This window comes from Alternaria triticimaculans, assembly GCF_023758025.1.
Source record: "Alternaria triticimaculans strain BMP 0046 chromosome Unknown scaffold_9, whole genome shotgun sequence".
Classification (NCBI taxonomy): domain Eukaryota; kingdom Fungi; phylum Ascomycota; class Dothideomycetes; order Pleosporales; family Pleosporaceae; genus Alternaria; species Alternaria triticimaculans.
The window spans coordinates 993,021-1,016,119 of NW_026055966.1; the positions used below are offsets into that span (position 1 = coordinate 993,021).

General features: G+C 52.9%; 10 protein-coding genes across 10 annotated transcripts; 5 read left to right on the top strand and 5 right to left on the bottom strand.

The window, feature by feature from the left end:
* Positions 1 to 532: 532 nt before the first annotated feature.
* J4E78_006761 (uncharacterized protein) lies at positions 533 to 1,845 on the bottom strand (the record flags this gene model as incomplete). Its single annotated transcript, XM_049367371.1, has 3 exons — positions 533 to 570; positions 623 to 1,182; positions 1,232 to 1,845. The coding sequence occupies 3 exons, from the start codon at positions 1,843 to 1,845 to the stop codon at positions 533 to 535; spliced, it is 1,212 nt and encodes a 403-aa protein (XP_049221118.1).
* Positions 1,846 to 2,676: 831 nt separating this feature from the next.
* Positions 2,677 to 5,113, top strand: J4E78_006762 (uncharacterized protein; the record flags this gene model as incomplete). The annotated part of the gene is made up of 4 exons (XM_049367372.1): positions 2,677 to 2,927; positions 2,984 to 3,210; positions 3,260 to 3,929; positions 4,012 to 5,113. 4 exons carry the CDS (start codon positions 2,677 to 2,679, stop codon positions 5,111 to 5,113), a joined length of 2,250 nt encoding a protein of 749 aa, XP_049221119.1.
* A 409-nt stretch (positions 5,114 to 5,522) lies between these two features.
* On the bottom strand, positions 5,523 to 6,764 carry J4E78_006763 (uncharacterized protein; the record flags this gene model as incomplete). Its single annotated transcript, XM_049367373.1, has 1 exon — positions 5,523 to 6,764. The coding sequence occupies one exon, from the start codon at positions 6,762 to 6,764 to the stop codon at positions 5,523 to 5,525; it is 1,242 nt and encodes a 413-aa protein (XP_049221120.1).
* A 1,191-nt stretch (positions 6,765 to 7,955) lies between these two features.
* Positions 7,956 to 9,563, top strand: J4E78_006764 (uncharacterized protein; the record flags this gene model as incomplete). The annotated part of the gene is made up of 2 exons (XM_049367374.1): positions 7,956 to 7,987; positions 8,024 to 9,563. The coding sequence occupies 2 exons, from the start codon at positions 7,956 to 7,958 to the stop codon at positions 9,561 to 9,563; spliced, it is 1,572 nt and encodes a 523-aa protein (XP_049221121.1).
* Positions 9,564 to 10,130: 567 nt separating this feature from the next.
* Positions 10,131 to 10,757, top strand: J4E78_006765 (uncharacterized protein; the record flags this gene model as incomplete). Its single annotated transcript, XM_049367375.1, has 3 exons — positions 10,131 to 10,258; positions 10,313 to 10,431; positions 10,492 to 10,757. The coding sequence occupies 3 exons, from the start codon at positions 10,131 to 10,133 to the stop codon at positions 10,755 to 10,757; spliced, it is 513 nt and encodes a 170-aa protein (XP_049221122.1).
* A 74-nt stretch (positions 10,758 to 10,831) lies between these two features.
* Positions 10,832 to 12,992, bottom strand: J4E78_006766 (uncharacterized protein; the record flags this gene model as incomplete). The annotated part of the gene is made up of 4 exons (XM_049367376.1): positions 10,832 to 12,013; positions 12,062 to 12,471; positions 12,519 to 12,853; positions 12,901 to 12,992. The coding sequence occupies 4 exons, from the start codon at positions 12,990 to 12,992 to the stop codon at positions 10,832 to 10,834; spliced, it is 2,019 nt and encodes a 672-aa protein (XP_049221123.1).
* A 335-nt stretch (positions 12,993 to 13,327) lies between these two features.
* On the top strand, positions 13,328 to 15,185 carry J4E78_006767 (uncharacterized protein; the record flags this gene model as incomplete). The annotated part of the gene is made up of 3 exons (XM_049367377.1): positions 13,328 to 13,730; positions 13,777 to 13,871; positions 13,920 to 15,185. 3 exons carry the CDS (start codon positions 13,328 to 13,330, stop codon positions 15,183 to 15,185), a joined length of 1,764 nt encoding a protein of 587 aa, XP_049221124.1.
* A 1,157-nt stretch (positions 15,186 to 16,342) lies between these two features.
* J4E78_006768 (uncharacterized protein) lies at positions 16,343 to 18,090 on the top strand (the record flags this gene model as incomplete). Its single annotated transcript, XM_049367378.1, has 5 exons — positions 16,343 to 16,347; positions 16,464 to 16,543; positions 16,595 to 16,856; positions 16,910 to 17,246; positions 17,743 to 18,090. 5 exons carry the CDS (start codon positions 16,343 to 16,345, stop codon positions 18,088 to 18,090), a joined length of 1,032 nt encoding a protein of 343 aa, XP_049221125.1.
* Positions 18,091 to 19,186: 1,096 nt separating this feature from the next.
* J4E78_006769 (uncharacterized protein) lies at positions 19,187 to 20,170 on the bottom strand (the record flags this gene model as incomplete). Its single annotated transcript, XM_049367379.1, has 3 exons — positions 19,187 to 19,602; positions 19,660 to 20,039; positions 20,088 to 20,170. 3 exons carry the CDS (start codon positions 20,168 to 20,170, stop codon positions 19,187 to 19,189), a joined length of 879 nt encoding a protein of 292 aa, XP_049221126.1.
* A 691-nt stretch (positions 20,171 to 20,861) lies between these two features.
* J4E78_006770 (uncharacterized protein) lies at positions 20,862 to 22,880 on the bottom strand (the record flags this gene model as incomplete). Its single annotated transcript, XM_049367380.1, has 3 exons — positions 20,862 to 20,995; positions 21,045 to 22,493; positions 22,802 to 22,880. The coding sequence occupies 3 exons, from the start codon at positions 22,878 to 22,880 to the stop codon at positions 20,862 to 20,864; spliced, it is 1,662 nt and encodes a 553-aa protein (XP_049221127.1).
* Between the last annotated feature and the right edge of the window lie 219 nt (positions 22,881 to 23,099).

The following is a 23,099-nucleotide window of genomic DNA, read 5'->3' on the forward strand; positions in this document are numbered from 1 at the left end:
CCAACAATGCCGCAAGGCTGAGCGGCGACAAACCCGTCAGCAAGGCTGGCGAGGCGGCTTGACTGACTGCGGAAGATGCGAGCAGATGAGCCAAGCTGGAGCGTGCGAATTGTATAGCAGATATCGGATTTCTCTACATTCAGGAGGAGAAAGAAGACGAAAGAGAGCTGCGGGGCTAAGATTGAGAGTTCATTTACATCAGCTGTACCTGAAGCAGAGATGCATGAAACAGGTTGGCATCTCAACGAATGAGAGATCCAAGCCACGTCTGACAGCAGGCGCTTATCGCTGCACTCCGGTGAGGAAGGGGCGGACGGGGCGGACGTCCAAGTTGGACCAACTTAGTGATGCGTCATCTTTCAAAAGCCAATAGGGTATTCAGGTGCACTACAGGCCTGTCTTCTTTGGTATGCGCTCATCTCGTGACGACGCGAGTGTGATTACTTGGGGTTATGCTTCGGTTAGCAGGGGGCCTGTCAGCGGGGTCTCAATGATCGCAGCTTTGCATGCCATCGTCTCGAAGATGATTGATTCAATAGTCTATAGTCTTCTTGATCGCATCGTAGACCCCTGTCAATGTCAGCAAAAGAGAGCACCCACATGTCAATATGTCGCAACTTACTAGTAACATCGGGAATGACGAACTGCTCAAACATGAGCCCGGTGTGCGTCGCCCACCCTGTCACCCTCTTGACAGGCGCTTCCAACCTAAGGAAAGCCTTTTCCTGGATCGTCGCAGCAACCTCAGCACCAACACCGGCATTCATCATACTCTCGTGTACTACAATCGCTCTTCCAGTCTTCTTTACGCTTTCTAGGACCGTCTCTCGGTCCCAGGGGTATATTGTCCGCAGATCTATCAGCTCAACGCTGCAACCGAAGTCCTTCTCTGCTGCTGCTATCGCGGCTGAGCATGTGTATAGCGGTGTGCCGTACGAAACGATTGTGACGTCCTTGCCAGTCTTGAGGACTTCAGCCTTGTCGAGCGGAAGGTAGAACGCGTCGACGGGTACGTGCTCGACAGCAGCGCGGTAGAGTATTTTGGGCTCCATGAATATGACGGGGTCTTGACAGCGTATCGCGGAGAGGAGGAGGCCTTTGGCCTGGACAGGTGAGCGGGGTATTACGACGCGTAGACCGGGCGTGTGGGTGAAGAGGGCTTCTGGGGATTGTGTGTGGTAGCTAGTGACGTGTCAGTAGATCTCATGAGTAGACGCTGCTGAAGTCATACAGTGCGCCATGTCCGACACTGCCTGATGGCATGCGGATGACTAGTCCTCCACAGTTGACGCCAGTGCTCCCCGACCGGTATCTGTACTTGGCCGCCTCATTGTGTATTTGGTCGAAGGCAGGGAAGACGTAATCTGCAAATTGGACTTCTGCTACTGGCTTCATGCCCTCTGCAGCGGCTCCGATCGCAAATCCCACCAGGCCCTGCTCACTCAAGGGAGTGTTGAAGACGCGTTCTGTGCCGAAATCTCCGGCGAGGTTCATGGTACACCGGAAGACACCGCCAAATTGTACGTCTTCTCCAAACACCATGACGCGTTCGTCTGTTTGCAATGCATATCGCAGGGCTTCGTTGACGGCGGTGTAGAGGTTTATGCGCTTCGTCTGACCCTTCTGTATATCTGCAGGGAACTCGGGGTTCGCAAGGGAGGATTTGGCGGTGTGGTGGAGAATGGGCGTGGCATCGTACTCTACTGTGCCATTGAGGCGTGCGCCAGGTGCCGCCGAGGAGTATTGTTTGCGTTGAAGGTGGTGTTGACAGCGGGGCCGGAGTGGTGCTTGCGGGCGAAGCAGATAGCGCGACAATGCGCGGATTGATGGTGTTCTAGCAGCCATGTCTATAGAAATGAGAGCAACGAGTTTCCCCAGAACCCCAGAAAAGGTACATGCAACAAAGTCATGCTGGGCACAAACATGTGAGCCGACGGTTGTGCGGGTGTATGCCGCGGCTACCAGCGGCTCTCCAGGTTTCAAACGATGCGGAGTTTAGCGGGCAAGCGCCGAGAGAGGAAGGTGCAGACACGTGATGTGACTGAAAGTAACGTGACTCGAGGCTTGCCAAGATCAGAGGCGCTGCATAATGACGACTGACGCCAGAATGGTTCGCACGGCAGGTGGAGACTAGCGCGTCCAAACTTCGATGGTTTGCGACAAATCTCTTAAATCACTGTGCGATTGTGATACAGAGGGCTTGCGATTGTCTTTGATTTGGGTATACTGCAGAGTATGGCAAAGACGGCTGTGATCGTAGGAAGACGGCACCATGTTGGACTTGGCGCCTAGTCTTGAGCCTGGGGAAAGCAATACAGGCTAGCGGGAAGAAGCCTCGCCCCGGGGTCAACTTTGTGTCCGGCCCCTTGTACCGAAGACGCGTACACATGCTGTGATCAGAGAGAGATGCTAATGTGTGATAGAAGGACAGCCTGCTGTTAATTACGTCGGGTGTATAGAAAGGGTTGAGGTCTGACACAATAAGACTGCACGCGCCTTTGTCGCCTTTGGGGAGGCTGCACCATACGTCTAGATCCCGGCCGTGCGCAGACCCACCAAACCGCTGCTTCCGCATCATTATTTGCGCGCCCACCACAAACCTTGGAGTCCACCTCTCTCGCCAGTCCATCTCCCCGACTCGGACACTCTTCATCTTGCCGCACTGAGGTGCTTCCCATGGCCATGAGCGCTCCTCGTCCTCGCGCAGCCGCCAATGGCTCGATGCGGACTGCTCGCCTCGCCTTCATCGGCCTCTTCCACGCCTTCGCGCCCATGGTGACCGCGCTGCCCATGCCTTTTGGCGACGCGACCTTCAAGACCGCTGGGGAGGAGGTCCCCACGGACAACGATGGAGAGCGCTGGCTTTTACTGGGTATCGCCGTCGCGCTTGTCTTGGCTGGTGGTGTGTTTGCTGGTCTGACCATTGCGTGAGTACATCGCGGTCCCGCCATCGTGTCACAACGCGCTAACAGCGACTCTTCAGCTTGATGGGCCAAGACGAAATCTATCTCCAAGTCCTCGCTTCATCCGGCGAGAAGCACGAGCGCAAGAACGCGGCCAAGGTGCTGAAGCTGCTCGAGCGAGGCAAGCACTGGGTTCTGGTAACGCTACTCCTGAGTAACGTCATTACCAACGAAACCCTTCCTATAGTCCTGGACAGGTCCCTCGGGGGAGGATGGCCCGCCGTCGTCAGCTCCACCGTCCTCATTGGTACGCGCCATCACTCCCAGCTACTCTGTTTACGTCTAACACGCCTCAGTCATCTTTGGTGAAGTCGTCCCTCAATCCATCTGTGTGCGCTATGGTCTGCCAATCGGTGCCATCATGGCACCCATCGTCCTCGGCCTCATGTACATCATGGGCATCGTCGCCTGGCCGACTGCCAAACTCCTCGATTACCTCCTCGGAGAAGACCACGGTACCGTTTACAAGAAGGGCGGCTTGAAGACACTTGTCAGTCTGCACCAGTCGCTCGGACTCGAGCACGAGCGCCTGAACGAAGATGAAGTCACTATCATCACCGCTGTGCTGGACCTCAAGGCCAAGGCTGTCGGCAACATCATGACGCCCATGAAGGACGTCTTTACCATGTCGTCCGACACTATCTTGGACGAGAAGATGATGGACAACATCCTTTCCGCTGGCTACTCCCGTATTCCCATCCACACCCCCGAGAATGAGAACAACTTCGTCGGTATGCTTCTGGTCAAGATGCTCATTACTTACGACCCCGAGGATGCTCTACGCGTACGCGACTTTGCTTTGGCCACGCTACCCGAGACACGCCCGGAAACGAGCTGTCTTGACATTCTCAACTTCTTCCAGGAGGGCAAGTCCCATATGGTGCTAGTCTCTGAATTCCCTGCTGAGGCACGCGGTGCCGTCGGTGTTGTTACTCTGGAGGACGTCATCGAAGAACTGATCGGAGAGTAAGTCGTGCATCCTCGAAAAATACTCTGGCGCCTACATTGTCGCCGGATCTTCCAACCAAGTTTGTACTAACGAGACCAGGGAAATTATCGACGAGTCCGACGTATTCATCGACGTGCACAAAGCAATTCGACGCATGGCCCCCGCCCCTCGCGCCCGCGTTCCTCGAGGCAAAGTCGTGACCGATATTCCCCGCAAACCTTCCGAAGCACAAGCTGTAGACTCCGAAACAGACGCGGAGCAGAATGGCAAGCCGGCGCCACGCAAGACCTCTCTACCTGAGATGCCTGAAGGCCACCCCAAGCCCTCTTTCCTCCTTCGTCGCCGTAGCAGCGGTAGCAAGGGAGCCGGTTCACCTCTTCGCAGCGACGATCCGACCGTTATGCAGCACCTGAAGCATCTCGGCCCTTCGAATGTCGCCACTAGGCCCAAGCAGACTCGCATCAACACTGTCAAGATCAAGCCTGGCCAGACAGCTTTGACCCCTGACATTCCCAAGACGATACCGGAAGACTCCCAGGCTCCAACCGAGGCAACTCCGACTGAGGGTGTAATAACACAGGAGTCCCATGCGCCTGAGGGTGGTATTGGTGAGGGCTTGCTAGCATCGGCAGGTCGCGAAGCCAGCGACGGCGTACACAGCGTAGCAGTGGGATATGGTACCATGGCTCCAAGTGGCGACCGAATGTCGTGGAGATCTGGTCGATCGGGTATGAGGGAACATGACGAAGAACCTACGTCTCCAAAGGGTGGTGCGAACGAAGACGACGAAAACACCCATCTCCTGGTCGACAACCGCAACGAGAACGGCGAGAACGGCGAGACGAACAGGTCACGGGCACGCTCGGTCAGCACCATTGCCTCCCTGCGCTCGATGCGCTCGCGCTCGCGCAGTCCCTTGAAAAAGCGACACACTGCTCGAAGCGGTAGCATCTCTGAGAACGTTGTCGATGTCAATGGCATCAAGAAGATCGTTTTGGAGACTACCAGTTCCAGCGACTCGGAAGAGAAAGCGAACGGCAGCCAAGTCGATGGCCAAGACGGCGAGAAGCATTCTGAAGCCGAGTCTTCGCATGCCGGAGGCAAAGGCGCAAGCAAAAAGAAGAGGAAGAAGCGAGGTAAGAAGAAGAAGGGTGGTGCTGGCGACAGCCACGAATCACAACCTCTGCTCGGAGACAGGTAACCTCATTACCCGTTTTGAGCATGTTGTTAATCCCGGTTTCTACAGAGGTCATGAGCGAAATCGGTGCGAATGCGAGTGCGAAGTTTCTCAGTCGTTTCGATTCTGGCAAAATTAATGGGCATGCATCGGCGTCTTCATCACCTTCTTCTCCTTCGATGTTCGACGGGAAAATGGATGAGAATAATGGGCATGGTTAGGACTGTTATCTTTTCAAGGAAGTGTATTATAAAAAGGTGTGTCGTTTCTTGGACGATTGGTGTCGTCTGTGAGCTTGAAATATATATCTTGTAAGCTCGTGTACCCTGTCCTTTCTTTGATTACGCGACATGACATATCAAAGTTGTCTTGGCATCCTCAACAATGATCGTAACGTTACGTCTCAACGCGAGATCTGCCTCTTACCACCAGTCTAGTCCGACCAGGGATCATAATTCCTATCCCCACAATCCCCCGCTACATCCGACCACGTCAACACGTCTTCATCATCCTCAAGGCACCCACACCACCCCGGTCTCGAAGCCGACAGGCGGAACCCCCTCGAACTAACCCCCTTCTTGACACTAGTCTTCTTGCTTTTGCCGCCGTAGTACTCCTTCCTCTTCCTCTGCCCCCACGTTCTTAACTTATTCGGCTGCTCAGTACACCACAACACCAACTCCCTAGCCGCGAACGCATCTTCCACGGAATCATGTCCCACTTTGTCGCCACCCTGGATCTTGATGTCGAGGAGTTGGCTGGCTAGGTCCTTGAGTCCCCACCGTCTCTTTACACCCTTTCCTACGGCTTCGGCTGCTAGGATTGCTGAATCGACGATGCGGTCGTGTCGGATACCAAGGGCTAACAAATCGTGCTGTAGGGCGTGTCCGACAAAGATAGTGTCACTATCGACGTACTTGAACAGCTCTGCGCGTGCTTCAGATGATCCTCTCAGGACTTTCCCCTGCGACACAGCAGTCGCCATAGCCTGTCTTGTGATCCCACTGTACCTCGTCCGCCAATCCGTGACAGACTCGGTCGGCTGAACGAGCGTATCGATGAGTATCTCATTAGTGAGATAGTCAATTACTGAGATGCGGGCTAACGAGGATGTGTTGTTCGGGTTTATGCCAACCATCTCGCAGTCGATGCATATGGCTGCGCGCTTTGGAGTTGTCTTGCAAGGGATAGGTAGTGTTGTTCCGAATTTATAGTCGTTGGCTGTGAGAACTGGTCGGGCGTGGCAGTGTAGGATGAGTGCGGTAAGTGCTGCGGGCTGTTTGCTGTCTGGGATGATGGTCCAATTTGGAGGTGGGAGTGTTTTGGGAGTCTGCGCTTTTGGCGTGATGGGCTTCGGTTGGGGAGCTTTTGGGTCGGCAGCTTTTGGTTTGGGGACTTGTGGTCTGGGGACTTGTGTTTCGGCAACTTGTGTTTTGGGTACTTGTGTCTTGGGTACTGATGGTTTGATTACTGGTGCTTTGGGAACTGGTGTTCCATGGATTGATGGTTTGGAAGCTTTTGATCGTGGTGTGGTTCTCTGTTGAGTGCGCTCCCTTATGAATGAGATGTGCTTGGACGGTTGCGGCGTGGAGGACAGATCTTGGGCATTCGACCATGAAGGTATCCTTATGTGGAGTGATGACTCGGCGTCTGATGTTAACGTGTTCCAAGCCATGGTCGTTTCTTTCATAACTCGGGGGGCTGTGACCTCCACGTCCTTCGTCGGAATCGTCCCGTGGTTATTAGGCGTCTTCGGGGTGGCTTTACTACTACTCGTGGCGATAGGGATCGCATGCTTGGACCGAATATGATCTGATAAGGCTATGGCACTAGCGAATGATTTTGCGCAAGAAATACATTTGAATGCTGATGAAGCAGGTTTGGGACTCTTCTTGGGTGCCATTGGAGTGACGTTTTCTTATCGACGATAAATACGTGGAATCAAAGACTGTAGTTTTGCTTTCAAGGAGGAACAAAAGTTGTTCTGAGTATGAACGATGGCGGCGGGACGGGCTGCTGGTGATACCTGCCCAGGCTTCCATGCTGTGTAACAACGGAGGGCAACCGCAGCATACTCCGCCCACTCAGTATCTGCCACGTTGGTCCAGCGTTCATGCGCCTGGTATTCATTGTAGTGATGAGACCTTTGCATGGTAGTAGATAAGCCGTTTTCTGCACAAATGTATGATCCTAGTGAGTTCGCAGGGAAGCACGGGAATTCTAGTGAAAGGCTGAGGTGGCGTTGCCTCACAGCGCTTTCGCGACACTAAGTTGAACGGCTTTGAAGCTTCGGTGCGGTCACTAATGAAGATTATGGGTGCCAGCATCGAAGCAAAGTCTGATCAGGGTGCATCCTTCGTGTGAGGGGGAAGGCGCGTTGTGACACTCGGTGGCGCCATTCCAGAAGAGGAAAGGTGTCAGAGCGGGATACGGGTTACGCCCGACCTTGGGAGCAACACATCAGTGCAGTCTTCACAGTCCGAACTCCGAACCACATCGTCAACGTCGTTCTAGAGCCACGGCAGCTCCAATGGCAATAATTACGCCCAGCTAATTTCGGACAGTAGGTGACGATCGACAAGAGAACGTTGCACGTCGCAGCTCGCGTCGTCATCTCCAAGCCCCGCGTAAGGCGAGCAATTGCGCAAGGCGCCCAGCGGCATGGCCATTCAAGCACCAGCCTTACCATCGCGAGGTACCGCCGGCAGTATTCCAACAATTGCTTGGTAATTAGGGAAGATTTTCGTCAATCAACAAGGATCGCGTGGGTGTCCTGAAGCTTGCGTTGATGCTTATCAAGCTCTATATAGTGTCGCAGCCCCCCCGCGAATGTCGTGCTACAACTACGGGCTCGTAGAACGCAAAAATGTTCTCCGCCGCCTCTTCGATGCTATCCTTGTTGTTAGCATGCTTTGTCTATATAACAACTTACAGAGTCTTCTTCCACCCGTTACGCAACGTTCCCGGTCCCTTCTTTGCACGACTCAGTAAGCTATGGCTCGCATGGCACGTCCGAAAAGGACAATCGCACGTCCACTTCCCCAAGCTACACGCGCGATACGGACCTATTGTGCGCATAGCACCCGACCAAGTCCTAGTATGTGACGAAGACGCCATCAAAACCGTTTATGGAGCAGCGACGTCGTTCACGAAAGGGGATTGGTACCGCATAGCTGGCGCACCTGACAAAAGCCGGAAACCTGCTGAGGAGGTTCTCGATATGTTGACGGAAACCAACATGGAGAAGTATCGCAGACAAAGAAGAGCCATTGGACCAGCTTACAGCATTGCGGGACTAGAAAGACATGAGGAGCTGCTTGATAGCTATGTCAATCAGTTTGTTGGCAGGCTGAAAGAGTTTGGAGGAAAAGAGTTGAATCTCGCGGAGTGGACTCATATCTTCGCCTTGGAGTCCATGAGCCAGTTTACTTTAGGCAAGAGACCAGGATACACAGAGAAGGGCAGTGACGAAGGGAACGCAGATGCCAGTGATGCGTTATGGCAGTGCTTCACCGTTATTGGTATCTTCCCAGGCTTCGTAAAGCTGATGCATGCGATACCGAAAGTCGGCATGTTGCTCGTCCTACCAGCTAGCTTACTCCTGGGTGTTAGACTACCGAAGGTTTGGCCCGTCTTCAGCTTTTCGGCTCCGAACATTATGCAAAGATTGAAAGCATTGGAAAGCACAAGGGATGTCAAGTTTCCAGGGGACCGTCCGGGCCTCTTTCATGATCAAGGCACAGATGTCGAGACATCGGAGCAACAAGGGGACGGCATTCAAGAGACGGATATGCTGGCTACTTTGATGCGCCTCCATCACGACAAAGAGGCACATTTTCCCCCTTCATGGGTTCTCTCGATAGCTCTTACCAACTTCGGCGCTGGACACGACACACTCATGTTTACCCTTTCTTCGGTCTTATACCATACGTACAAGTCGCCAGCCATCCTCGCCCGCTTATGCAAAGACATGGAAAGCCAGGGTATCACAGAGCATACCAAGTACTCCGAAATGATTCAGAAGGTACCGCTGTTCCTGGCCGTCATGAAAGAGAGCATGAGGATCTGGCCAACGCTGGGATGGTACATTCCTCGCCTCGTACCTGCTTCAGGAACTACACTATGCGATACCTATCTTCCACCTGGTACTACAGTCGGGACTAACCTCTGGGCTTCGCACTTTGACCCCAAGGTCTTCGCAAATCCCCATGATTTTGACCCAGATAGATGGCTACCCGGTGGCAGCGAGGAAAAGATGAGGGAGATTGGTAGAATGGACAGTCTTTGGATGGGATTCGGGGGCGGAGGGAGGAGCTGCCCTGGACAGCATCTTGCGCGGTTCTTCGTTGTCAAGACGTTGGCTCGATTGGTTACGGAATGTGACGTTGAGCTGAACGGCGAGCCGGAGATCGGCGGTTGGTTCCAGTGTACGATGAAGGGTATCGGGATGAGTGTCAAGGCTAGGAAGCTGTAATGATAGGCTTGCTGATCAATCGCGTAGCAGATACGGGCGATTATCAATCTGTTGCCGAGACTCGGGCGGTCGTTGGCTTCCCTCTCTCACTTTGCGGTGTTTACTCATCCTCATTCCGCTACGTTCCGGGGCACTACCACCTTATGCGGCAAAACTGGCCAAGACGGTTCAAAACTAGCTTGTATATCAAAGTCATAAATGCTGTCTCAAATCCCTCATTTATTCTGCGTAGATTGAATAGCATGCTTGCAACCCCTTACCTATATATGCGGCTCACAGCGATGCGCGATCTCCCCAGATCTCGCTTCACTAGCGGCGGGAGTGCCTTGCGCTAGATCCCACCAAGCTGGCTGGATGCAAACGTCATGACTTTGGACGTCGCGAGATCGTCGCGTGGACGTCACAGCTGTCATAGCTTCACATTTCTTTTCGTAGAGCTTAGGTAAATCGCTCAATCTAGCCCTGGTCCTTTCAATCTTGCGTCTCGGACATCTACAAATTCAATCCGCTCATCACCCTCACACAAACCTCAATACGTACACAATGGCGAGCAGGACCTTCACACCAATGCTCCGCAATGCGGTTCGCGTCTCGCAGCGGAATGCCATGGCGGCACCGTGCCGTCGCTTCTTGAACACTGAGAGTGCGCCTAGCCTCTACTCAGCAAAGGCGCACGTAGTCGGCGCACGCACAGGGTACGATGAACTATTCCTCTGAGCACACGAGGAAACAAACTGACACATCTCCAGACATGTAGACGGCGAGAACCTGAAGGTCGACCTAACAATGGCCAAAGCCCTCGGCGGCCCCGGCGACGCCGGAAAGACCAACCCCGAAGAACTCTTCGCAGCCGGCTATGGCGCATGCTGTACGTTTCCATCCCCCCATGCACTCCATCCATTGCAAACACCCCAGCTAACCCCACTAGTCCAATCCGCGATGAACGCCGTCGCCCCCTCCCTCGGCGTCAAGATGCCCTCCACCCCCGAAGACTCGATCGTCGAATCCACCGTCGAACTCGTCGGCAGTATGAAAGACCTTGACATGGGTCTGCGCGTCCAGCTACTCGTCAAGGTACGCGGGTTGGCGAAGGAGGATCTGGAGAAGGTTGTGTATAAGGCGAGGCAGGTGTGCCCGTATAGTCGGGCGACGAAGGATAATGTTTATACGACTGTGAAGTGTGAGACTATGTAAAGAGGTCGTGATTTTGAATGACGGCGTGGAAGGGGATGTAGACGATGTAAAGAATTAACGAATGAGTTATGATTTCAAAGACGAGTTTCCTGCGAGCTTTCAACGATAGCAGCCAACACCCCCTCGGCCACATCTTCCCCATCCTCCGCTTCCGTAACCCAAGTCACGCGTCCACTACGTGGACTGCGTACTTCTAGCTCCATTTTCATTTGTTGAACCACGCAAATCACATCTCCTTCTTTCACCATGTCACCTTCGTCGACCAGCACTTCCACAAGCTTCCCCGGGAAGGGAATGCTGATGTGCGATGGATCGCTCGGGTTCCCTCGCCTATGATGCGACGTCGCTGCTGAAGCACTTGCAGAAGTTGAGGAGAGAATTATGGTGTAGGGTGTTGTTTGGGGTGTACTAGACGAAGCTGTTGAGGGCGTGGTGAAGAGAAGCTCTGCGCTTAGGGAGGTGGGGAAGTCGTTGCGCAGGACCCGGGTTAGTTCGAGGTGATGGGGTGGTGGTTTTTCTTTCGCTTTTGTGGTGGGAGAGGAGATGGAAATGGACCAGGCGTCGCCTTTTCGGAAGAGTGTGTTAGCTGTTGAGACTGAGGCTGGTGAGGAGGATGGCGCGATGCCTGAGTTCAGGGTGTTTGGGCTGGCTGAAGAGATATTCTGGCTTGATTGAAGGAGCTCGGTTTGTTTGCTTTCTAGCCATTGCGTGTCGCAGTGTCCGTTCAGGAAATCTGGGTGCGCGGCTATGGCTTTCAACATGTCGATGTTTGTCTTTACCCCTGCGATCTGTGTATCAACCAACGCTCGCTGGGCTTTACGAACGGCGTCTTTCCAAGATGACGCTGTTACAATGACCTTTGCGATCAGACTGTCGAAATCTGCGGATACCACGGTGGGTCGGCCGCTGATGAGATGCGTGTCGACCCTAATACCGTTACCCGAAGGGAACTGCAAAGAGGTGATCTTGCCAATTGATAACGACCAATCGCTTTGAACGTTCTCTGCTGTAATGCGCAGCTGAATCGAATGCGCTGGAGGAGGCACTTCTGGATCTCGTTCGGCTGTGGGTAGGCCGCAGTCATTCAGAGAAGCACCCTGGGAGAGTAACAGCTGTGCTTTGACGATATCAGTCATAGAAATGGACTCTGTGATCGTGTGCTCGACTTGTAAGCGAGGGTTGACCTCCAAAAAGTAGTAATCTTCTGTGGATGGGTTCATCAGGAACTCAAAGGTGCCGAGTGAGAAGTATTGTATCTATCTGGACGTAAGCGTGGTTCAGTATGGATCAGCATGGGTACTTGCGTGTCTCGCCATCTTCAAGGCATTCTTGATGACTTTTGCGATCAATTTGCGGTCAGACACAACGCTCGGTGCCAGTTCGACGATCTTCTGGTATCGTCTCTGGATGCTGCATTCGCGTTCCCATAGATGTGTCACGTTTCCAGTACCGTCCCCAATGATCTGGACTTCGATATGCCGGAAGCCATCGACTGCAGCTTTTTCTGCAAAGACTTGCTTGGACGGGCTTTCTTCGACTGCTCTTTTCACTAAAGAGGCAAGCTGATCTTCGCTGCGGATAAGACGGATGCCTCGGCCGCCACCTCCATCTACTGCTTTGACCATGATTGGGAACCCGACTTCAGATGCGAAGCGTTGGACGTCTTCGACTTTGTTAGTGGGTTGCTGGAGTGCTGGAGATACTGGGACGTCGCCTGTTTTACGTGTCAGTAATGCAACTCTAACGCGCCTTTTCTCTTACATTGTTGAGCAAGCTCTCTCGCTTTAAGCTTATCTCCTGTATTGCCCAAGATACCCCATCCAGGGCCGACGACTACGGCGCCAGTTTCTTCCCACACTCTCTTTGAGAAGCCTTCGGACTCGGATAGAAAGCCATATCCTGGATGTACAGCATCGATTCGGTGCTTTTTGACGATGCCGACAAGATCATCAATACTCATGAAAGATGAAGCTGATGATAGTTTGATCGCATGGCTTGCTCGGACGGCATGCGAGTCGTCGCCTGATACGTAGATTGCGATCGTCTCAATGTCGAGTTCTCGCGCTGAAGAGATAATTCGTGTTGCTATCTCTCCCCTACAGACAGTTAATCACGCTCACCAGGACACTGATTGGCCACTAACCTATTCGCGATAAGAAATCGCTTGATGGGTCTTTGTGGAGGTCGCGTCATATTCGAGTCCAGCCAGCAGTATGGATCGGTCAAGCAGTACATTCGTGGATATACCTAGGTACCTATGCCACTATACCATCAGCGGAATGACTCGAGTGGACGAGTCGTTGGTTAGGTAGAATGCGATTTGAATTATATGTTAAAGCGGGACGCTCGTTGAACATTCGATTCATCCACAATGACATGGTCGCGCATTGGTGGAGTGCGATGGAGGAGGGCAAGCGCGGGGAGCTTGAAGATGCCTCGGTTCCCCAGCTCTACCCCAACCTTCCACCACAACCATCCCATCTTGGTCCGAATTATCGAGATGTGACGATTTCGTTGTCGCTCCATCACTGGAGCTCGAAAACAACCTTGATTACACTTCTTCAACAGTCATGGCTGGTGACGAGCCCGGGCCAAAGCCCTCGCCCAAAGACGCGTCGACGTCATCCGAAACCGCCAAAGACCGACTCGCGCAGGTCAGCTCCCACATCGTGCCCAACACACCAAAGCGACGACGACGAAAGGGCGCAGACTCAGATCTGCCCGCTGATTACTCAGACATCCTTGGGCAGATTGCGACTCTGCGCAAAAGTGCCGCGACGCCCGACAAGAACAATAGGGGCTACGTGAGGCAGAAGCAGGCAGGGAAACTATGGGTGCGCGAAAGAGTCGAGCAGCTGCTTGATCCGGGGAGCTTCCAGGAGGTGGGCAGCGTGAGTGGGACAGTCAAGTGGAAGCAGTTGGGGCCAGTAAAAGAGGAACCAGAAGACTACGTGCCTTCGAACAACGTGCAGGGTATGTACCATGGATGGCATTGGGAAAATGTACTGACGGCGGGTAGGCTTCGGACGATTACGAGGTCGAAAGATTGTGTTCACGGCCGATGACTTCTCCATACGCGCTGGACACGCTGATGGCGCGCTTATGGAGAAGACCGTGAGTTCGATTCATTGCATCGATCCGTGCTGGTACTGACGACTGCAGATATATATGGAGAAGCTCGCAATCGCGTTGAAGCTTCCCATCGTCAAACTCGTCGATGGCTCATCAGGCGGCGGTTCCGTCACGACCATTCGCTCCACGGGTTTCTCCTACGTCCCTCCGCTACCGTCCTTCGCACAAGTCGTACAGCAGCTCAATAGGGGGATACCGAATCTGGGCGCGGTTTGTGGACCGGCGATTGGTCTAGGAGCAGCTCGTGTGGTGGCCTGCCACTTCTCGGTCATGGCTGCAGATATCGGATCTTTGTTCAACGCCGGTCCCAGTGTTGTGAAGAGCGCGACATTCGAGGAGGGTCTTTCCTTTACAGATCTTGGTGGGCCCGCAATGCATTGCACCAATGGCACAATCGATAACCTGGCGCCGGACGAGGCGGGCTGCTTTGAACAGATACGCACGGTTCTGAGCTACCTGCCCGACTGCGGTACGAAGCTGCCTCCAGCAATCGACTGCTCTGACCCAATCGACCGAATGTCCGAAAACCTCCGATCTATCATACCGCGCTCGAAGAACCGAATGTACAACCCGCGCGCCATCATCACCGAAGTCGTTGACCAAGGCTCGTTTTTCGAGATCGGAGCGCTCTGGGGAACTACGGCAATAGTAGGGCTCGCGCGGTTTGCGGGCAAACCAGTCGGGATAGTGTCTCTGAACTGCGAGCAGAACGCTGGCGCATTGGATGCATTGGGTTCGCAGAAGATCACACGCATGCTAAAGTTCCTCGATGTATTCAACCTCCCGCTCGTCCAATTCGTTGACGTCCCAGGCTACGCAATAGGAACTGTTGCAGAGCGCACTGCAACGATGCGGCACGGCGTCACTCTCGCTGCGACCTATTACAGCACGACCATGCCCATCTTCAACGTCATCGTGCGACGCGTCTACGGCGTAGCAGGAGGCATCATGCTAGACTGCCGCGACCCACGCATGCGCGTCGCTTGGCCGTCCGGCGTGTGGGGCTCCTTACCACTCGAGGGTGGCATTGAAGTTGGACATTCGTTTGAACTCAAGGAGATTGAGAGGAAAGAAGGAAGAGAAGCGCGAGACAGGCGTTATACAGAGTTGGAGAACGAGTACAAACGACTGATGAACCCAGTTCGTACTGCGAACGCGTTTGGTATCGAGGAGATCATCGATCCGGCATATACACGGCGAGTTTGTTGTGAGTGGACAGATCACATGTATGAAAGCTTACTGCCAGAGCGCATTTTGGAGAGGATCGCGGGAAAGTTGCAGCCTTCCTTCGCTTAGAGTTGGATATCGCGTTCGTGTCCGAAAGAGCTCTCGCGAATACATACGATTTGGACTCTATCCTCTAGCACAGTCATTTATTCACCGGTCACCTACACTGCGTCATGGCAACAGCCGGTCAGAGATAGCGCTGAGTTTACGATACGTTCGCAACATCTGGAGTAGTCCGTCAGACACCATCGCTTACTTACACCGCATCGCTTACCATAAGACATACCGCGCACGGCCCACTGTTGTCCATCTTCCGCAATCGGCTCGTTATATCCTGCTTGTATATCCAATGCCATGGAGCCGAAGGTTCGTCCTCCGGATGCGGTGCCGTGCTGACCATTTTGGAACAGGCTGGCCGTCAAAGTGGTATCGCTGATCAAGTCATTACTGGGCACTTTACCCCTCTTGGCATGTCCTCTGATTGAGGATACTTACATCGAGTATAAGATGTCATCGTGTATCATGCGCACGTCTTTTGACTCCGACTTACAGATTTCTTTATCCCATAGCGCCGAACAAACATTACGCAGATACGTGTGTGTTTCATGCCCACAGTCATACGAACAGCGACACAAAAGCGAATCTGCGTGGCGTACTACTCTATCCGCGTACCACAACTTTAAGGACGATCCTTGATTCGTTACTGGACCTCGTATACGACCACCAACATCGCCCGGGTGCGGGGCAAAGGTCAATGCACCCCTACCCCAGCACAACTCTACCACAGCCCTTCCAGTTTCGCTTTCTCACCTGCATGCAGCTTGATGATACGAGCCATGATGCGCCGCACAAATCTGGGGTATATAGAACTAACGGGCATGTCCGCAAGCCCCGGACGCCCATCACTGCTAGCCGCCACTGCTTCGTTTATCTGTCTAGTGACATTCCCTCGACTTCTGCTGGAGCCGCAGTCTGAAGTGTGATACTGAAGATGGCGCCTGTTGGCGCTGCGGCGGCTGCGAGGCAGGCGGAACCGATATTGACGCGCATTGTTGAACAGGACCAGATACCTTGGTACAGAAAGCGGAATTTGAGGAGGCTGTATGCACTCTTGCTGCCGACATGTATTGGGATTGAGATGACTTCTGGATTTGATTCGCAGATGATCAACGCAGTGCAAATCGCGCCAACATGGCGGCGCTGTAAGTCGAGGTTTCGGCCACAACATGCCGTTGCTGACAACGTAGACTTCAATAACCCGCAAGGAGCGCTTCTGGGTATCATGTCTTCAGCATACAACCTTGGCGCAATCTGCGCCCTTCCACTGGTGCCGTACGTCAACGATAGATTTGGCCGACGATGGGCAATCTTCTTAGGCTCTTGGATCATGGTCGTAGGATCTGTAGTACAAGCCTTCTCCATTAGCGGTAGGACTGAACGTTCAATAATCAGATGAAGTTTGTACTAACACGTTATAGCTGGCATGTACGTCGGCGCGCGCTTCATCCTCGGTTTCGGCATACCCTTCTGCATCATCGCAGGTTCATCACTAATGGGCGAGCTTGCATATCCCAAGGAACGACCCATCATGACATCTCTCTTCAACGCCCTCTGGTTTGTAGGCTCGCTCATAGCAGCAGGAGTCTCATACGGCACCCAAAGTCTAAAAGACGACTGGGCCTGGCGCATACCTTCGCTGCTCCAAGCCGGCCCATCACTACTTCAAATCGTCTTCATCTTGTACCCGCCTCACCCCCACTGCTTCCAAAGTCTCACCAAGCTAACCTCTCCAGCATGATCCCCGAATCCCCACGCTTCCTCATCTCCAAAGACCGCCGCGAAGAAGCCTACGCCACGCTGATAACGTATCACGCCGAAGGCGCCACCACCTCGCCTTTCGCCGCCGCAGAAATGGCCCAAATCGAACACACCATCCGCATCGAACTCGAACATTCCAAACGCTCCTGGCGCGAAATGATCGCCGTCCCCGGTCTACGCAAGCGCGTGATAATCGGTTCTTTCCTCGGCCTCTTCACCCAATGGTCTGGAAACACGCTACTGAGCTACTACCTCAACCAGCTGCTCAACATGATCGGGTACGACGACCCTGGCTTCGTCGGCAAAGTGAATGTTGGGCTCAATAGCTGGAATCTGGTGAATGCAGTGTGTATTTCGCTATTGGTGAGGCGGTTTCCGCGAAGGAAGATGTATCTCATCTGCGCGAGTAGTCTGTTGTGTTGCTACGTCGCGTGGACGGTGGCGATGCAGCGGTATACGGCTACGAAGAGGATTGAGCCGGCGAGGTTGACGATTGCGATCATCTTTTTGTATCAGATGTGTTATAATATTGGGTATAATGCGTTGACCTACAGTGAGTTCACTCCAGGGTGTTTGATATGGGAGAGGTTGCTAATACCCATTCAGCTTTTCTGGTGGAATTGTTTCCATTCGCGCAACGCACGAAGGGGATTACTATCTTCCAGTTCTTTAGTCGGACGGCGGTTTTTACAACGACGATACTCAATCCTATTGGGTTGAAGCATGTTCAGGGGAAGTGGCTGATCATGTATTGCGCTTGGCTAGGATTTGAGATTATCTTCATCGTAAGTTACCTTTCTATCCTTAGTCTACGTTACCCAAATGCAGTCCATCCGCTAATGCATTCGCAAAGTACTTCATGTTCCCCGAGACATACGGCCGCACATTGGAAGAACTCGCGTTCCTCTTCGAAGACCACGCACTCGCTGATGAAGCGACGACGCATGTCGAGAAGCAGATGGAGTGGGCTGAGAGGCGGTGGAGCCGGATTGATGAGCACATGAGTTGGGAGATGGATGTTGTGGTGCCGAGGAAGGCGCATCATGGTCAAGGAGAAGGAGGCAATGATGTAGGAACGCTGGACACGAGGGAAACAGTTCAACGGCATCAGTATCGGAGACGCAATAGTAGCTGGGAGGATCTTAGGCAGCTGTAGTCGCGTATTTATTTGCATATCAAGATTGTTGTCTCTGCCTGCGATGCTTCACTCTCCCACTGACGCCCCAGCAAGTTACAGTTTTGAACCTTATCCAAGCCGCATGTCTGACAGCAGAAGAAGGTACTGTTATAAATGATGTACAATGGTTTTCTCGTGACGTGAACAATCACTCTACCCAGAACAGAACTAATCCCAGTGCGAACTGGTTTTCTTGACTACTACCTTCACGAAGAAGAGTGCACCTTTCTCTGGCTTTAACTGCGACCTGATTCTGTTCCGCGCTAGCTATCGAACTTGTTCTGCGGTATTCTTTGTAACAAGCGGCCTACAGGATTGTGGTGTTGTAAAAACAGAAGCGTCCGCAACGAAGACATGCCCTAACGTTACCTGTTCAAACTCTTACTTTTAGACGTAGTACATTATGCTCTAATCCTTCTCTCCCCTTTCGTTAAAGTTCTGCGCAAACACCACGCTATCATCCATCATCAGTGTGGCATCCACCACGCCGCCGTCACTCCCGTCCGCAAAAAAATCGCCAACACTCCAAAAATGACAGAGTTTCTTCCCACGCATCACCCAGCACTGTAAATGACGCATAGATTGGCAAAAGAAAGGTCTTGCCCGGAATCGAACCGGGGTTGCCGGAAGATACTGATTTTAAGATCAGAATCCGGAGTGATAACCGCTACCTATATGGTGATTAGCGGGGGCAAGCTGGAAGTGGGAATCTGTGAAGACGTACACTACAAAACCGATGGCAATTTGGAAATTACAACGATAATATAGACTGCTTTTAAACTTACTCGCGGCTGTGGGCAATAATCAGAAACACTGGTTGAGAAATCCTGTGTGTGGATGTTTGAGTGTGATGTGGGGCTGGCTGATGAGGGGTAGGTTTGTTGGCCGACCCCGCCGGATCGTGTTAAGTGGAAGAATCTTACGTGCACAGCTTGCTTCTGCACTCCGCAGTAAATTTTGCATCTAGGTTGTCGCAACTTATGCTTCACTGCAAGATCTGCAGTCTGGTCAATATGCGAAGGTATTATGTGCTCCATGGCCAAGATCAATTCCATTGAAGTCCAATGCAACCACCCTACGGCGCCTTAACACCCTTCCCACTACTCCCACAAATATCCATCCACCTCTCCGTCGCCTCCTGTATAACATCCATCTGCATATCAATCAACTTCGCCAGCGGCGTCGTTGGCGCATTCTTTCTCAAAACCTCGTTGCCCGGCTCCAGCAACAACTTATTCACATTCAGCTTAACAGCACCAGATCGTATGCACCGTTGCATGACCTCAGGCGGGAAGTCGTTAGTACCGTGTAACGCGACCAAGACGCGCTTGTTGATCTGCTTGTCGATCGCTTCGAGGCGGTCGTAGTGTAGTTGACCTTCTTTCGGTCCAGCTGGGCCGTAGTCGCCGTGGACATTGCCGATTGAAGGCGCGAGGATATCGACGCCTGCGGCGATGAAGTTGTCGACGTCTTCGGGGGAAGTGAAGAGTGCTGGTAAAGTCAGTATTTACTCTTCATTCCCAATCTCAAGAATTTGGTATGGCATACCTTCAAGGTCCCCAGTATCAGCAATACCATCCTCTCCGCCGTTTATCCGTCCGCTCTCTGCTTCTACTGCGATACCCTTGTCTTGGCATTCTTTAGTTAATATCCTCGTCTTCTCTAGGTTTTCGGCTTCGTCGTAATGTGACATGTCCACCATTACTGAGTCGACAGGGAGTGTCGCAATGATCTCCCGGATGTGCTCGACATCCTGCGCGTGGTCGATATGTAGAGAGAGAGGTACTGTCGCGGTCTTCACGGCGTGCGCCGCGGCATGCGCGAGGAGGGGTAGTTGCTTGAGGGTTGATGGGAAGAGTTGGATGATTAGGGGCGATTTTCTTGACTCTGCTGCGCGAACGAGAGCTGTGAGTTGCTCGACGTTGTAGCTGTAATCCAATTAGCATCGTCATTGATACGTGTAGAAGGTGTCGTACGCAATTGCGGCCATGACGCCGTAGTCGCCTGCGGCAGCGGCATTGAGTATGGCGAGCGTACGGTTATCTTTGCTGACTGGCATGATGGCTACAGAACGATGTATAGGGATGATGTCTTTGATGTTTTATCGTATTGTTATGTAGTGTTGGGAGAATTCGAGCGCATTCAATTCACCATATCGGAACCGTCTCGGAATTGAAGCTATTATCATATCCCCGCGGCTTCTTGATTCGGGAAAGCCGCGGAGTTTGAGGACTGTCATTGGTGCTCGTCGCGAGCAGCTGTGGATGGCCTTGACGGAGTTGCGAGCGACGCGGCGGGCACGATGGAACCGCCCGACGGGCCTTAGCCGATGTGCCTCGTAACGAGGCCCAACCATCCCAGAGAGGCGATCGGCCCTCCAACATGTACCCCGCTTCTACTCCATCTCTGCAGGGAATTGCACGACGGCGAACATACATGTCCGTGTGGGGTCTCTGGGGAAGGCGAGCTTGAATAAGAGTCTGCTCCGCTACAACCTCCGACTTCTGCCTCGCAACGTGACACTCCGACCTTGTCATGCTTTCCTGATCTTGACCCGGATCCGAGTCATGCGACCAACTCATCGGAACCACACCTGCATCGCAGTGGAGTCAAGGCAAGTGCGGCTGAACATGCGGCTGAAAGTCTGTTTTCCTGCGGTCCGACAGATGCCGCATTGCCGCGATGACGAAATTGGTATGCACTCATGGAGAAAGATCGGACTTGAGCTGCATTCGGCACGATATCGAAGGTTATGATTCGGCTCGCCAATAGCTGGTGAGGTCAGTGAGTAATGTCTTGGGTGGAAACTTGGTTATGTCAAGTGTTTGCTCGAGAAGATGCAAGATAGCGGTTTGTTTGACAGGGTTCTGAACGCATAGGCCAGCTAGAAACTGTAAGCATTGTTTTGGACGACATGCGTTTGATAAGCTTACCAGCATAGATAGACTTGAAGTTGACCATGGCGCTCGCGATATCTCTACCTTGATGCGTTATGGCGATGCCGCAGATCATGTCTACACTTTCGTCCAGAGTGCGCTGTCGAATTCTGAACTCGTCCACACCTCCCATCGATGGCTGATTGATGAGAACGATGATTCGCGCAAAGTGAAAGGTTTGCATAGCAGCAGCGTACGAAGGAGGATGGATCCAGATGGGCGTGAACAGGGCGCCAGGTCCAGGTGGAGGTCCGCGATGGATAGGCTGAAACGACATTGGGAGGGCCGCATGCCAGTCTTCCAGCGCTTGTAAAAGCTTTCCTGCCTGCTCGATGCGCGTGTTCAGATCGTACTTCTTTTCGTTTGCCGCAAAGTCTACACATCTTCCACATATGTACACAATTCGTAACGCAAGTTCATCCGGGGTGAGATCCATCAAACGCTTGGTAGGCCGCCAGATGGTGAGCACCCTTCGTCCTTCGCGGAACGCAACCCAAGTGTCTTGACGTATCCATTGCCACCAGGCAGCTCTCCGGAGTGGATCCGGAGATTCTCCGTTGTTGTTCTGACTGCGTTGTATCCAAAATATGCCACGAAGATGTCTCTCCCAGGCTCCATTACTGTACTGGCCTTCAGAGTCCCACATCTCATATGTGCTGATGAGTATGGAGGTTGATATTATCTCCCTGGACTTATTGTAAGACGGGTAAAAGAGATTCTTCGATAGGTAATGCAGAGTCTCATAATAATACTGCGTCGCAACCTGGATCAACGGGCTATGAAGTTGTCTGGTCCTACCATCTTCAGCGCCTGGTTCCGGATCATGTATGTTAAGCCGACGAAGCTGCGGCTCGTTCAGGAGTGCCATGTGCCGCGCCGACACGGCGAGCAAAGACTTCAAAAGGCCAACATTGTGGACCGCTAGAGAAGGAACAGTGTATGTGAACTGCTTAGAAGGGTCGTTCAAGTCCAAAATGGGACCAATGACATTGACGTAGTGTTGGAAGAGCACAAGTTCGTCGTCCGACATGGGTATGACATCGATACAGTTCCACGGCTCGTGTCCCGATGGATCGGCATCTTCGGTTCGTTCATATGAAAGCGGATGTCGATCAGAGCTTGCTCCGTCGGTTGCTGGACTTTGCTGTCTGGACAAGTTGTTCCTGTCTAGGTCCACATTGAGATTGTACTTGTCGATATTGTTGATGGCATCTTCAGCAAGCAGGTCGTAATAAGCTAGAGGTGCGGAGTTGGGAGAAGGTAGCGAGTTGATGACAGTCGATGGCGATTCAAACAGGAGCTCGGGAGAAGCGTTCCAAAGCTGAGGATCAATTTCAGGTGGGATTGCTCGTCTGGCAGGCGCCGGTGATGTAGTGGCAATAGAAGAGGCATCCTGAGCCGGCGACGTGTCAGACTGTACAGAGCCAGATGCATTGCTTGCTGCACCTCCAGGAGGGTCATTAGGTGATGGCCATAAGCACTCTCTGTCGGATTTGCTGCATGTTGCGCATCGTGGTCTTAGCTCGTCACATTTCACCCTCCTTCGTCTACAGGTTAGGCTGTTTGTGTTAGCTAGTGATCAACTGTATACTTTGTACGCTGCCGCTGATCGGGCTAGCGAGCTTCATCATGAGGTGAGACAAGACAACACGTGCTGAGGGAACAGCTTACCATCCAGTTGTCGTACGTAAGCCCTGCAAGAGAAGCGTCGAGTCAGTATAGCTCTCACATGCAGTGGAGATGGGCAAACTTACTCGCGCTCGTGAGGGACGGGGTTTGCGCGGCTTGGGATTGCCTGTTGACGATGCTTGCATCACGAATGATGTTGCGCATGCTGGTGGAACTTCGCTTGGCCCTCGAGGATCCGCTTCGGCGGTTAGGCCTGCCGTGGGGAACGAGTCTCTGACCAACGGGACAGGCTTCAGACTAGTCCAGGATGACACAGCGCATGCGGAGCCCAGTTGTTGATATCTCGCGAACCTAGGAAAGGCGATCAGACGGTGGTTGGGAAACTGTGGCAATTTCGCAAAAGGCCCGCGTCGGATACAGTTC